Consider the following 16,004-nt stretch of genomic DNA (forward strand, 5'->3'; position numbering starts at 1 on the left):
GAAAGAATATAAACAGTTTTCAATTAGAGCAAATTCCTAGTTAGACTCATCTGGAAATCACCCCTTCGTAAGGGTGACATGAGCAGTGACACCCCCCTTGTGGAGATGGCAGGTTCTTACACTGGTCATAAAAGAACGTCCTAACTTGACAGTGTATCTACTGCAGTCTGCCTGTTTTACATGGTTGACAGATAAGTGATTTTGTGTTTACATCTAATTCATACACAAATCTGTACCACTGGTTTATGTGGTAATAAGCAAATCAAGCGTTGATTGGTCTGTACTGATAGATTTAATGATAGTTGGCGAGAAATTGCATTCTTGAGAGCAGTGAACTACATGTTCTAGTTCCACACATAAATCAAACAGCTACTGCATCTGTAAACTAAAAACTGCCTATATGACTTTCTTGAAAGTCAGTAGTAAGCTGATAAATACCAAACAGATGATTCAGTGAAGACATGCATCTGAATATTCTGTAATGATTTTGCTGCTGCTGCAGACAGATCCCAAGTCTACACTAGTAAAAGACTCCATGCTGAACACATGTACATATTTTCCATATTGTGCATACACTTGACTGCAAGTTTATCACTCATACACAACATTAAAAAGTTCAGCTAGTTGAAACTGAAACTGGTAGACCTGGAAGTGCAGTCTAAGCATAGCCTCAAGGCCTAAATACCTCTGCGTTGCCTGGCCTTTGGCAGCAGCCCTTTCTCTGTAGTGCAAGTAATAGCAAGCTCAAAATCAAAGCCCGAGGCTTGGGCCTCTCCTACATTCAGGGCTGCTGTTCACTCCACTGCAGGTTGCAAAAGTAAGGAAACTAAGGCCCCCTCTGTTCCATCAGTCTGAGCCCAACAACTTTGTGTAAAGTAGCTACTGCCCACATTAAAATCCTGGGCACCTGCTTTTATTTGCCACATTGTATGCTTTGTGAGGCTTTGCTGCAGCTTCTGCTGGCCTGTACTTAAGCTTCATTGTGGTAGTTGCTGTCTATGCCTCTTTTCTATCAGTTGTGTCTCATGTTTTTCTGGGGTTTTTTTTGGTTATTCTTTGTTTTTAAACACAGCTGGAGAAATAATCAGTTTTATTATTTGGCCTTCGTGGATTACTACTGCAACAGTGATTTGGACTGTCAGACTTTTATTTAAACTCTTACTGCACTATATACCATGTGTCAAATAAAGGTTTCAGGTAATTTCTCTGAACATGCAATATCTTAACTTGCCAGTCCTACCCAGATATTTATGTTTACATTGCTATGTAGATGTGTACATGGATTTACCTTCCACATAGCATAAAACTCAGCCAGCCTTCTTTGTGCTGTATAAACTGCTGTGAGTGAGTCTGCTGCACAGGGCCCTGGAGAGCAGCTTTGGCACTTACTCCACACTCATCATATCCTTCTCTGGAGGGGATTAGGAGGTGACAAAGCAAACTGTGGTGACAGCTGGGGGTGGCAAGAGGAAGTTGTGAGGATTAAGGATGGAAGGGAAGGAGTAAGTGGCAAGGGTGGTAACAGAAAGTGAAATTGAGCACTTTTGTTCTTTCACATCTCCCAAGCTGAAGAAACGTTCTAAGGTTTTGCTGAAGGAAACAGGCAAGAGGTGAAAAAATCAAGGAATCAAAGATGTATGTATCAATCATAGGTATATAGATGTTTACATACAGACTACAGGTGATCTCACTGGAGACTAAAATTAGCAACAACTTCATTCTGGTGAAGTAAAGGTCTAAATATTTGAAGGTTATATTGTTTCAAGAATTTCGCTGCTTACTTTCCCATGACTTGGCAGTACAGTCCACTAGTGTCTGAAAATGTAGTTTATACCTGGGTTGCCTTTGCAGAATAGGCACATGTGAATTGTAGCCTGAGTGCCAAACTTCCATTGACTGGAGATGAATTTTACCTGCAAGATTTTTTCTATAGCAGAGAGAATATTTTTTGAGGGAACTGTGTGATTCAAGTTCTGAGGCATCATGTTAGTATCACATCACAGGAAATACAGAAGGCATTTCTCTGGCTTCATTTTGAAGCTGGATTTTTAGATCCAGCAACTGCAAGATGTTCAGATATTATTTTCTCAAGGTTAATAGTTATATACACTTCAGGTTTATAATTGTTTTAGAGAAATATGCTAAATTTCAGGCTTTGTTTCTCCTCCAAATATCCATAATATGGACATTTTGTTTGTCTTGAAGGAAGCAACTAAACAGGTCAGAAGGAAGAAAAAAACAGGTCAGTCTGAATGGGGTCAGAGAATTCAGATTGCTTAGATATATCTCTTTGGTGGCCAACTGGAAAAAAAAAAAAAAAGTAGGTTCGTAAGTGTAAAATGTACTCATTTTTAGCTTAACACTTGGGAAGAAAGTCTTCCATGTTTGAAGGACAAATGCAATGTTTTCTGAAAATGCAGGCTATTCCAATTCATCTGTTACTTATAAAACTTTTCTTAGTATTTTCAGTGAAGATGGCCTTATTTTTGCCATTTTTACTGCTGAACTCTGTGGAAAGCTGTTAAACAACTAGGAATCATATTATCCCCGTAGAGTTATTCAGTAAGCAATCATGACAACTAAGTTAGGGCAGAGAAATATGAGAAGAATACAGCTCCCAAAAGGGAGGATACAGAATATAGATCACATCCCATCAGGTCAATGTGATAAAAAAGGCAGCATAATGTCTTACATAGTAACTGTAGTTACACAGGAAATAAATTTAAGGCTACAAAGACTTAAAAAATTTCAGATGTTCTGTTTTAATTGGGTCAGAAAACCCAAGCAATATGAAAATTCAAACAAGACCAAAACTATTATTTGGGTTGATGAATGTGTTTTTCTTGGAAAAATTCAATACATTTTCTACGTAAAGAACAATAAAGGAAATATAAAATATAATTACCTTCTTGAACAAAACAATTTTCAGAGGGAAAACAGGAACTTGTGATTTTGACATGACATGTTGACATTTCTGTCTTAGAACTCAGAACATTCCATTTCTGAAATTTCTCCCCTTATGAAATGTTAATCAGTAAGACACTCTACACAGATCATGTAAATTCATCTGTTTACACTGAATACTGTAGTTTAAGACCATTTTTCATAAGCTTCTATTTCTTTTTGGGTAGGTGCAGCTAATCCTTCCCTATAATTTACTATGCCTTTGGTTAAAATGTAGGTTAACTTATTGAATCCCAAAACTTCAAAATTTGTTTTTCTGACTTGATATAATTGTGCTGTGCGTTTTTCCAGGAAACACTGAATAAATTGTTGGTTATAATTGAAGATTATCAAGTATAACTAGCGTAATACAGTAAAAAATCAAAAGCAGAAAAGCCAGCAAACAGAAGTAATAATAAAGCAAGATGGTAACAATAAAAAGCTGTGGAATTCTATTAGAGAAGAATCAATATATATGCTCTTCTGAATCTCACATTGACTTGCCGGTTTTATGTAAAATACATTGTATAATTGAAATAGCAAGAAAATTGCTTTCATTTTGAGACAAAAATAGTAATTAAATACTTAAAGAAATAGGGAAGTATCTAGTTTGAATATTTTTACTATTTGATTATTTTACTCAACTCTAAGTGAATAGAATCTTTCCATTGATCTAAGTGGGCATTGGATCAGACCCTACTAGGAAGCTGGCTCTGTGTTTCAGGTAACATATTAATGAGTCATATTTTAAAATGATATCTTACACTTGATCATGTGATACTTAAAAAATGACAGATTGGGATTCACCCACAAAGTTTTTTTGTTCCTTTTTTGGATTTTTTTCTATCCATCTGCTCTTTTTTCTTCTTCCTTCTGCTGCATTTTCAGAAAACTAAATCTTAATTTCTTGGTTTTTTTAAGTAAAAATAAAACTGAGATAAGCGATCTAATCTGTGAGGATACCATGTATGAACAGCTCTCAGCTTTGTTCTGCTTGCTGTTTTTAAAAGATGCAATCTTGAAAGATGAGAAGGAAGAAAAAGATAACTTACAGAAGAGCAGTAACAGAATAGTCGGATACATTTGTCTTACGGATGAGAAGTAGAGTTAAAGTCAATAGTGATTTGGATTTCACTGGTAATCAGAAGCTAACTCGAGTCACTTGAAGAGACCAAATTGAAGAAGAGTGTCTGCTCAGCATTTCCTTAAAGTCAAGACATGTTAGGCTCATCCTTTTTGTCATTAAACAAGAGACCTGTACACACACAGTGTTGGTTTTTTTTTTTTTTTTTTTTTTCCTGTTTTAAGCCCTGGACTACTACACCCACGTGAAAAAAAAGGAAAGAAAAAGAGTAATAAGTAGCTCCTATGCCTAAGCAAAGATGACATGCTTCATTCACAGGTATTTGGTTTTTTACATGTAAGAAAGGTGTGTGTACCTGTAAAGTGCCATATCTAAAGTGAGCAATGAGTCTTTAAGATTTTTATTTATTTAATAGTCTAGAGATGACAAAATCTACCACAACAGTTTAAGGCTCCTATTTATCTGAACACCTGTTTCTATCTTTATCTGGATAATCTCCATGACAATGTCCCTCATAGTGTTTAGCTGCCTGCTTTGTAAGAAAAAAGTGTTAAATGGGGAGCATGCAAACTGAATCCAAACTTATTAAAATAAAATCTGCAGAGAAATAACATCACGTGTTAAGTGGTGGAGTAGGAGTGATACATCTCCATCACTGCCATCCATCTATTTTGAACATACAGTGGATATTTTCATACATGGTCACCATTAAGTTTCTGATGGACCTGACGAAGAAGTATCTTTTAAGGCCTGTATAGCACCAACAGTTGGAAGTTTCTAAAGAAGAACAGAAAAGGACAGGAAAGGAAGAAAAACAGAGTCCTGAGTTCCAGACAGTGAGAGTGTAAAGAAGAAGGGCTTATTGAAAGCAAAGGTCCACTCAGGGAATTGGAGCAAAGAAAAGAAATCACAGGAGGGACAGTGTGCCATTTCATCAATATTTTCAAGTGAAATAATGAAGTTCTGTAGTCTATAGAGGAAGACAAGACAGGGTGAATTCTGCAAGGAACTAGAGAGAAGGAACTGTTGAAGAAGAGATTGGAAATATTCTTAAAATTTGGATGGAAGAACAGAAAGAAGGATGAGTTGTAATGGGAGGGTGATGGAGAACAAATTGTGAGCTGAGCATGCAGTAATAGGAGAGAGGTCTCGGAGAACCAAAGAAAAAGGTTGGGAAAAGAAGGTAAATAGATGGAGGGCTACAGATGCCTCCTAAAACTACCCCTGACCCTGCAGACTGTGTTTAGTGTAGACACAAGTGTGTCTACTTGGGGAAATAACTAAGAGGTTTTTTTGAGAGAGAACAAGTCTTACTAAGGTAAGAATTAATTGGCAATGCTGCAACAGACAGAAGTTTGGTAAGTATTAATAAATAGCTTCAAATGGAAGGTTTGCAATGATTAACATTAAAATACTATATAGTAGAAAATATTGTTAAATTTTAAATCAACAACTTGAGACATGTTGTTACTCTAAGAACAGTAATTTCTAATTCATTTATACAATGTATGCAGGGTACCCAGGCAAGCCGCTTGATCCTGCGTATGCCTCACCTATCACAGAGAGGATAGATTTAATGAATAGACTGCTGTAGTTGCAGGAGAAGGATCTGTCATCTAATTTTTGGTTTAGAACGTCAGCAGGTGATAGCGACATGTAGTTGTGATACAGAGGAATAGAGCATGTTAGGCACATGAATTCTCCTCCTCCTAATGCAGTTTCTTTACTCATGAATCACCAGCTGTCCTGCTGCCTTTCATAGCAAAGCAACCTTTCCCTTGAAACAAAAATTAAATGTTTGTTGAGTGGCAAAGAGAAAAGTTAGTACAGAAAAATAATTTCAGGAAAGCAATAGAGAAATTGTCCTGTGAACAGAGAATAAAATTTAAGCAGAAAAAAATAAAGATATGGTAGCTTGTAATGCGTTATTGTGTCTTTTGTTCCTAACACTCTAATATGGAGTTAAATCCAGGCTGGCAGCAATAGAAGAGTGTTATCACAGTATGCCTGATATTCAACAAGTTTGTTTCAAGTCTCTTTTTGACAAGTAGTTGACAACATTATAACAAAAACCAACAAACATTCCTTCTGTTTGGTAGGTTCATTGACACAACTAAATACACCTGAACAGCATCTGAAATCAAACTCATAAAGTATACCCCATTACTCTAATATTCAGATTTATGCAGTTAAAAGGTTTTGCATAATGGATTTTCACTGCAGTAGCTCTGTGCTGTATATATCCTACACGTGAAGTATTTTTGCCCAAAGGTTAAGAATTGCTATTTTCACATGCAATAAATTCACTTTAAAATAGGTATGCTTTCCCCTCCTTATATGCTTTGGGGGAGGAAAAAAAAAAAAAGAAAATAAAGTTTTACCAAACTTGTCAAGCATCTTCCTTGTGATTTTCTTGCAAAATTTAGCTTAAAAGTGCACTATTTCTTAATGCATCAATACATTTGATTTACTAACTTTCTAACCTTAGGCAATAGATTTGCAATAAGAAGGTGTATTTGCAGGGCCACTAAAATGGAGAGGGAGATTGCTCTGAGATTTCTTTTCCCCATAGTAAAATATCATAGTATTTTCTGGTTTTGTTTTTTTAAAAAAAAGTTGCTAATGACAAATACAGATTGCAAATTCATTTTTTTATTACTGCACTGTTACTAGAATGGTACATTTGTCACTGGTTTTCATGGGTGCAGGACTGAGATGATAATTTCCTTTTTGAATTTACAAGACTGGTTGTGAATGGGGGATTTGAAAAAAAAAAAAGTATTGATATTTGACTGAAAAGCATGCATACTGCCCACCACTGAGTCTCAATCACTTGCTATCAGTCTTCCCTTAAAAATCTTTCCCTAAAAGGAATGGAAAAAATTAAGATATTTTACTGAGAAAACTTTGAAAGATAGTCATTTCATATCTCTGTTGCTGCAATATTAAATTACTGCCATGGACCTCTATAGGTTTCACAAAGACAGCTTTATGTAACTGAGGCCAGCTGATTGTAAAAAGGAACATGAAGGTGGCTCACAATCAGATTTTAAAATATATTTGTATTTATGTACATGAAAATATAGATACACATACACTATTTAAATTGTAAGGAAGAAAATTTTAAGTAAGGCTGAAATTTTTAGCATTTTGGCTTTTGAACAATTAAGTAAAGAAAAAGTTTACTTTTACATAGAAAAGATTTTCTTGTGGTTGCAGGTGCAACCTGAAAAATTCGTTTGGCCTATTTTCTGATTTGTTTCAATCGAAACAAGCAGCGCTTATTGGAAAGATACAGTAAAAAGGGTTTGAGCACACATACAGTTCCAAGCTACAAGGTTATGTATGCATCGTTGATCCTTTATTCTGGAACTTGTTATTAAGCTGAACTCAGTGCATGCTATTTCTATCTTCATTAAAACAGAGAATTTTTACGTGACACTGATAACACCTGATCTCTATAAATCCATTAGTTACGGTAACATCCAATTACATAATCAAGCGAATGTAGGTATGTCTGGAAAAACTTCACTAGTTTTCTAAATTCACTGATTTAGAAGGTAACTTCTAAATAAATATACCCATAGAAAGAAAACAACAAAATAAATGCCCAGGTACAGATGTCATAGCATACACTACCAAGATGACTAAACATGTCTTTGTTACATGACAGTTCAAATTTGAACCAGACAATTATACTGCCTAAGTTGTTCTAGAGGAGTACTGCAAGAGTTTAGTTTGGAAAAATGAAGAGATAGTAGGTAATACTGCATACTACATGTGGAACCTGTGGTCTGTCATGTACGTTCACAATGTTAGATATTATAAAGAATCTACATGACAGTATTACATGAACACAGTTCTGAAGAGATCTTGAAAATATTCATTGTTCATTCATAAAAAAGGGATAAAATCCCCTATCAGAAAAAGACCTTCTACATGTCAGTTTTAATTACTCCACACTTCTTAGAAGTCATCTTTAAGAAAATGCAGGGCCATACTGCAGATGTTAGATTTCATCAGCATAGTGCATGGCAGACAGCTTTGTTAAGGACATAACTTTTAAAGACTATGTCCTAAAGTACCCAGAAAAATGTTGAGGCCCTGACCTCCACAACTCTCTTGTGTTATGCTCACACTGCAAGAATGGACTACCAAATTAGGAAGCTGCAAAAGAAAAAACATCTTCTCTGTCTTTCCAATAAATGGGAGGAAACAAGCACCCTGCCTCCCCCAATTACTAGCATTTGTTTTGAGGTCCTGTCATTCAGCACGGAGAGGAAATTAAGAACTCAGAACCTTATCTGTTCAGTGTTCATCGTGACCTATGCAACTGATGATTGATTTCCTCCCAGAAACAAATAGAAGGCCTCCCCAGGTTAAGAACCAGTAATGTAAAAGTCCTGGTCTTACCGCCATTTTCTTCAGCACAGGATGAGGAGGTATCATTCAACAAGCAGTCTTGATCGGTCATATTGATTCTGATGGAGCAAGCAGGCCTGGAAAGTTAAATGAGCATTTGTCTGTGAAGCTCTAAACAAATGAGAGTTCTGAGTATTTCAGAACTTGTAAAACTTCAGAAAGAAGAGAACTGCTACTCAAGACAGTCATCATTAAAACACGCTGATCTTTTATTAAAAGCTGTAACACAAAAATGCCCATTTCCTTTTCTTGCATTAAATAAGCTCTGACAATAACAGTTCACTTCAGCACTTCAAATGCTTCATTTTTAAGCACCTATCTACACCCTACATAATAAACTTTCAGGTTTGAAATCTAACAGGATTTCACATATATTGGATTGGCAAATCCCAATAAAAAACATGGTGTCTATATGACAAGGCTCTTTTTGTAGGAAAACCATGAAGTTTCTCATCTTCCCATAAAGACAGTTTTAAATAAATTGATGTCGTTTTCTTCAGATTGGCTCCATTTGTACAGTTAACATCTTTCTTGATCCCAATGTCAAGAAGTGGTAAGCATAAACATTTACAACTCCTAGCACACGTGTAGTTAGACTTTCATTTTTGAAGGGATTATTTCTGCAAAATCTGCTATTTTCCAACACAAAAGAAAGACAATTTGAAGATTTGAGGGCGCAAGGTAACATTGTTACTATAGTAAAGTGTGGCTATGGAGTAGAATGACTCTAGTAAATAGCAGTGGAAAAATGCAGACAAAATTAGTTAAGTAACCGGAGTGCAGACAGATCAGTCCCACTAATTTACAGTCATGAGAAGTGCTTTGTATTAGAGTCCTTGGCATGAATTAGCATCTTCCTGCTACACTTTGTATTACATTGAAATGTACTACTCAAATTACATCTTGACTGAATTAGAAGAGTGCAGTGTATACTTGTATTTTGGGTACTTCAGGATGCTTCTTACAGTTTGAAAGATTCCACTGACATCACTGGGGAAGACCACTATTAAAGGTATTAAGTTTTAAGAAGAAGGTTAAAAAAACCACACTGTGTTTTCAAGAGTCATACAACTTCAGTTGTTTTTGCCACAGGTATATCAGCCATGTATTTGTGCATTTTCAGTAAAGCCGAAGCAAGAGTCAACAAAGCATAAAACCTGTTCTTTAACTTCCAAAAGCAGCTTTTTGTGGAATATTTAATGCCTACCACATACACAGAAAAAGTCAGAAGTGATTAACTGGCTGCATCTACAAAATCCTTATGTTTGTCAGACATTTCTGTCCCAGTAACCATCATCAAGAGTAGCGTTTTCATCCTTCAGCTTGATTGCCTTTTGGTCGGGGTGGACTGAACTACAACTGTCTTTTATGGGAAGATGAAAAACATGAAGCACAAATTGTTTAAACTACTTACACTAGAAATAAAGAACAAAACCAAACCTACTCCATAGGCCAGATGATCTGCGTACACATATACTATCACCCTGTGCTGCATGCATGCCATTTCATCAAAACCATTTGCTTGGAATCAGTTTCCAACTAGTATTTATCCTGCAACAGAATAATCGAGTTTTATATAAGTATGTGGCAATGAATTTCACTCACTCACTTGAAACATCTGTACTAGCTGCTACTTAAGTCCAGAAAAAGCTTGTTTAAGCCCTTCACTACTACTACTACTACCTGATTTTAATACTGCAAGCGAGGATCAGAATTTGTGTTACGTTCCTGAAATACTCCTTTTCTAGGTTACACTCCATTCTGGCAAAAATACGGAAAAGAGCAAATACTTGAGGTAAAATTTTAATCATTAAAAGATTAGGTTCAAGTAGAATGAGTGTTCTCCCTAAAAATAAAAAACAGTATTAGGATGGAGCAGTATCTGGAGGTTTCTGTTCTTATCCCTGCCAGTGGCTCTATCAACCATTATTTGTTAGCTTTACTTAGTAAATAGAAACCTTTAAGAATCAAAGCCAGAGTATCAGGAAAGTGTACACTGATTATATATACACGATAATGTATTTCCTGCAATTGTAGAAGGCCGACATAGTGTTTATTTAAGTTTAAAAAAAGTCATGGGAAGGAGAAGGAAGAGTTGAGCCACAGAAGTGGTATTAGCAGCATTTGTAATCCATTTTGCCATGGAAACTGCTGCACTGTGGAATCCCAGTCTGCTGTGAGCACAGGTTGCTAAGGAAAGAGAAGTAGACAGCTGTTAGAAGGCTATCAGAGCAACTCATGATGGTAGTGATAGGAAGGTGATTAGCTTCCATGGCTTACTGTTAACATCTTGTTCTTTCATGATAAGTGACTACTGTAATTTTACTGAAAAACGTGAGCGATTAGTTTAAAATGTGTAAAAAGCTCACTGATGCTGTTCACCTTTAAAATAACATCCCTTACTTTAGTAGCTTGTGCCACTGTGTTTACCTACTGAAATATGTCGTTGAAGATTAAGTATATACACTTAGCATGTGGCAGCTGCCAAATCATGGGAAATGTTTCCCGCTAAAACTGTCACTGCATTAATGACAGTAAGTACCTTGGGAAATGTGCAGAAAAGAACTGAAGCAGGTCTCAGGTCTCCACAAACCTGCACACCTACTAATTAACCCCTGGACATGCGTCCTTACTTGCCTTAAGGTTATCAACTATCTAAGTTGTATTTCTGTTCATGGCAACGACTCCTGCAGTCTTGGAACAGCACAACACTTAGCCTATATTTAATAAAAGCCCCAAAACAAGTTGCTCTTCATCCAGTGGGCTTTTCTTCTAGTTTGGTGGCAGTTTCTAGGACATTCCTCTGGTCCCAGGCTCTTTGAAATATGCAGTTGCAGCTACTCTCAGTTTAAAAAGCAAAGAGTGGGTGGGTTTGTCTTCTAATTCCAACTGCTTAAAGCTCTTACCACAGAAGGGGTAGAGCCAGATAGGGCAGAAAAACTGGTCTTGGGTAGGGGTTGCTCTTACCACTGTGTCAAACATGTCATTGCACAGAAATAAATTCAGAATTCTGTAAGTTATAGAGCTTAGTTCCAATATAGATTCTTAAAAATAAGGTTATGTTTTTGCTTCCTCTGAACAGGAAGCAATGTAATTATTCATTCTACAAGGAACACTACAATAAACCACACCAAAGCTAAGTGACTACCTAAAATTAACTGACCTCACTAAATGAGTCATAGAGAGCCTTCCTTTTATGATGTGCTGACCCTGTCCTACAAAGTGATATGCCTAAATTTCTGGTAATAAGTAAGCAAGCCTGAAAAAGTCACATTACCTGAGACGCCATCTATTCTGGGCCCATAACTAAATAATCCTTCAATTCCATAAGTGTACAGAAATACATGGTATTAGACAAGTATTTGAGGAAAAGAGAGAGACTGTAGATAACGTTAGATTATACAAAAATTGTTTCAGCAAAGGCTTCACATGCAAGAAGGGAAAAACTAAAGTCAGGACCCTGCTTGAAAAATATGACAGTACATATAAGAACAAGTAATTGAAGTACAGTCATTTGATGAAAGAAAGACTGCTGAAAAGAAATGCTCAAATAAAGGTCAAGTATGCCTGTGAACAGAAAAGGTGTATGCAATTTTGCAACACATGATGGTATACAGAGAATGTGAGAAGTAAGGAACTCACTTTTGTGATCTCACTTTAGCAACAGTAGAACAGTTCTCAAACTGTTGAATGACTTCTCAGGAAGGCACAGAAATTGTGCTGGGGTAAAGTGATTCATTCCTGGAGGAGAACTGGGGTTGGTGAGGGAGATCCAGTCAGCTGGGTAGAGCAGGGACTTCAGTGGAAATGGGACTACTGCTGCACTCATCCTACAGCAAGCAGTGCAACTCCACAACTCTGGAATGGCCTAGTTTTTTATACAACTAATGCACACATTCTTTTCCCCTTGCCAGCCCCTGCAAGAGTTTTCTTCTCTCTTTTAGTCTGTAGAACTATTGCATGAGCTGTATTCAGACTGAACTGAGAGACAGAATCATGAAATACATCCTGGCAAATTTGGGGAGGGAAGGGAGGAAAAAAAAAGATGTTACTGTTGCTTCGATATAATCAGGAAGCGGAGTTATTTTCTGTACAATATTGTATGATTGCAACGTAATTTTGCCTTCAGGTCTCAGTATTTGGTTGTGACAAAAGCAAAGTTCAGAGAGGGTGGTTTGTTTGGGGCATGAGCATTTGAAGGTGAACACAAACAAGTGAACACTTAACTGAGACATGAATGCTTGATAGATATGAACAAGAAAGAAAAAAGAATCATTAAAATGACAATTTCACAGTAAGGTTGTTAAACTGAGATGGAAGGTTTAACCTGAACACCAAGGAAGTCTTCCTTACAAAGATGCAGATGAGACTAGTCTTCCAATGAAAATACCCAAATGTAGATGCTTCTGATTTTGCAGTGTAGAGTGTCCAAGTAATATGAAAATGATTCTGCATGTAAAAGGGATAAACGTAAGTTTTTTCATTTGTTGGGGTTTTTTTCTGGTTTTTAATCTTTTAACATTAGTCATTCAAATCCAAGTGAGCTTTTGACTGAACACTCTCTATATGTTCCTCCACTTATATATAAAGAACAGATGATTAGGAAAACAAATGATTTTGAAAAAATCATTATCTTTCATATTCAATTCTAATACTTCCTTTTATATTTCAGGGTGCAAGTTGAATTCTATATGAATGAAAATACATTTAAAGAGAGACTAAAGCTCTTCTTCATCAAAAACCAAAGATCAAGTAAGCAGTTGGATTAATTTCTGTTAAGCATAATTGTGATACTTTGAGTAGAATCCAATTCCATTGAAGGCAAAAGCAAAGTTATTATTAATTTTCTTCTGAGCTAAGATTTTACCCCATAGAGGAGTCAGTTTTACACAATATCCAAAACAAATACAAAAAGTATTATTTAAACCTAAAAATAATGTACTTACTTTGTAGGATCAAATACTTAGTGATGTGATTTTATTTCTGATCAAAGCTGACTAATTTGCATGGATTTGACATTGTAGTTCTCAATGACAAATCAGGACCTTATGTCTAGGACATCAGAGATCCTCTAAGATGCTGGAGGAGAAAAAATGCAGTAGTACTTAGCTTTTTGAAGTGTTCAATTTTATTAAATATTTCTAAATAAACTTCAAACTTCATCCGTACTGAAAAAAAAAAGAATTTGGAAAGGAAAATAATGGGGAGTATATACCTCATTCTCCTGAATGTGGTGCCTCAGAAATATAGTCCTTGTCTTTAGTCAGATTTAACAGTATCTTCATTGACACATGCACTTAAATTCATAGACCATCATAGAAGAGAATAATGTGGAGGAACTAAGTTACTAATCTTTTACCTCATAGAATCATGGAATGGTTTTGGTTGGAAAGGACCTTAAAGGTCATCTAGTTCCAACCCCCCTGCCATGGGCAGGGACACCTTCCACTAGACCAGGTTGCTCAAAGCTCCGTCCAACCTGGCCTTGAACACTGCCAGGGAGGGGGCAGCCACAGCTTCTCTGGGCAACCTGTGCCAGTGTCTCATTTCTTCCTTATATCTAATCTAAATCTACCCTCTTTCAGTTTAAAACCCTAACCTCTCATCCTATCCCTACACTCCCTGATAAAGTGTAGGCCCTGTTTAAGTACTGGAAGACCACTATAAGGTCTCCCTGGAGCCTTCTCCAGGCTGAACAACCCCAACTCTCTCAGCCTGTCCTCACAGGGGAGGTGCTCTAGCCCCCTGATCATCTTTGTGGCCTCCCCTGGACCTGCTCGAGCAGATCCATGTCCTTCTGATGTTGAGGGCCCCAGAGCTGGACACAGGAGTGCAGGGGTGGGTCTCATGAGAGTGGAGGGGGAGAATCAACTCCTCAACCAGCTGGCCACACTTTTCTTGATGCAGCCCAGGATATGGTTGGCTTTCTGGGCTGCAAGGACATGTTGCTGGCTCGTAGTCAGTTTTCCATCTGCTACTACCCTCCAAGTCCTCAGCAGAGCTGCTCTCAGTCTACTCCTCGCCCAGCCTGTATTTGTGTTTGGGATTGCCTTGACCCATGTGCAGGACCTTGCACTTGGCCTTGTTGAACTTCATGAGGTTCACATGGGCCCACCTCTCCAGCCTGTCCAGGTCCCTCTGGATGGCACATCCCTTCCCTCCAGCGTGTCGACTGCACCACACACCTTGTTGTCATCAGCGAACTTGCTGAGGGTGCACTCCATCCCACTGTCCATGTCCCCAGCAAAGACATTAAACAGCACTGGTTCCAACACCAAACCCTGAGGAACGCCACTCGTCACTGCTCTCCACTTGGACATCGAGCCATTGAGTGCAACTCTTTGAGTGCGACCGTCCAGCCAATTCCTTATTCACCGAGTGGTCCATCTGTCAAATCCGCGTCTCTCCAATTTACAGACAAGGATGTTGTGCGGGACAGTATCAAAAGCTTTACATAAGTCCAGGTAGATGATGTCACTTGCTCTTCCCTTATCCACCTACACTGTAACACTGTCGTAGAAGGCCTCCAGATTTGTCAGGCACAACTTGCCCTTAGTGAAGCCATGTTGGCTGTCACGAATCACCTCCTTATTTTCCATGTGCCCTAGCAGAGTTTCCAGGAGGATCCGCATCATGATCTTGCTTGGCACAGAAGTGAGACTGACTGGCCTGTAGTTCCCTGGGTCTTCCTTTCATTCCCTTTTTAATAACAGGGTTGTATTTCCCCTTTTACAGTCAGTGGGAACATCACCGGACTGCCATGACTTCTCAAATATGATGGATAGTGGCTTAGCCACTTCATCCACCAGTTCCCTCAGGACCTACAGATGCATCTCATCAGGTTCCATGGACTTGTGCACCTTCAGGTTCCTTAGATGGTCTCGAACCTGATCTTCCTCTACAGTGGGTGGTTCTTCCTTCTCCCAGTACCCACCTTTACCTTCTGCATCTTGGGCGGTGTGGCATTACCAGTGAAGACTGAGGCAAAAAAGTCATTAGGTACCTCAGCCTTCTCCATATCTCAGGTAACCAGGTCTCCCATTACCATCCAGAGCGGGCCCATATTTTCCCTAGTCTTCCTTTTATCACCAATGTACCTATAGAAGCTTTTCTTGTTGCCCTTGACATCTCTGGCCAGATTTAATTCTGCCAGGGCTTTGCCCTTCCTAAGCTGATCCCTGGCTACCCGGACAGTTTCTCTGTATCCCTCCCAGGCTCTCTGTATTTGCTTCCACCTTCTGTAGGCTTCCTTTTTGTGTTTGAGCTTGTCCAGGAGCTCCTTGTTCATCCATGCAGGCCTCCTGGCATTCTTACTGGACTTCCTCTTTGTCAGGATGCATCGCTCCTGAGCTTGAGGAGGTGATCCTTGAATATTAACCAGCTTTCTTGGGCTCCTTCTCCCTCCAGGGCTTTATCTCATGCTACTCTGCCAAGCAGATCCCTGAAGAGGCCGAAGTCTGCTCTCCTGAAGTCCAGGATAGAGAGCTTGCTGTGTGCCCTCCTTGCTGCCCTAAGGATCATGAACACCATTTCACAGTCACTGCAGCCAAGGCTG

At 38.1% G+C, this 16,004-nt stretch overlaps 1 protein-coding gene across 4 annotated transcripts in view; it reads left to right on the forward strand.

Moving 5' to 3' along the window:
- Positions 1-16,004, forward strand: part of KCNT2 (potassium sodium-activated channel subfamily T member 2) — a 151,142-nt gene that overhangs the window by 20,879 nt on the left and 114,259 nt on the right. For all 4 annotated transcript variants that reach the window (XM_074877225.1, XM_074877226.1, XM_074877227.1 and 1 more), the window contains exon 2: positions 13,122-13,201. In XM_074877225.1, coding sequence (XP_074733326.1) covers positions 13,122-13,201 — 80 coding nt within the window. The remainder of the gene's footprint in view (positions 1-13,121; positions 13,202-16,004) is intronic.

Source organism: Strix uralensis, chromosome 8, assembly GCF_047716275.1.
Source record: "Strix uralensis isolate ZFMK-TIS-50842 chromosome 8, bStrUra1, whole genome shotgun sequence".
In the NCBI taxonomy this organism is placed as follows: Eukaryota; Metazoa; Chordata; class Aves; order Strigiformes; family Strigidae; genus Strix; species Strix uralensis.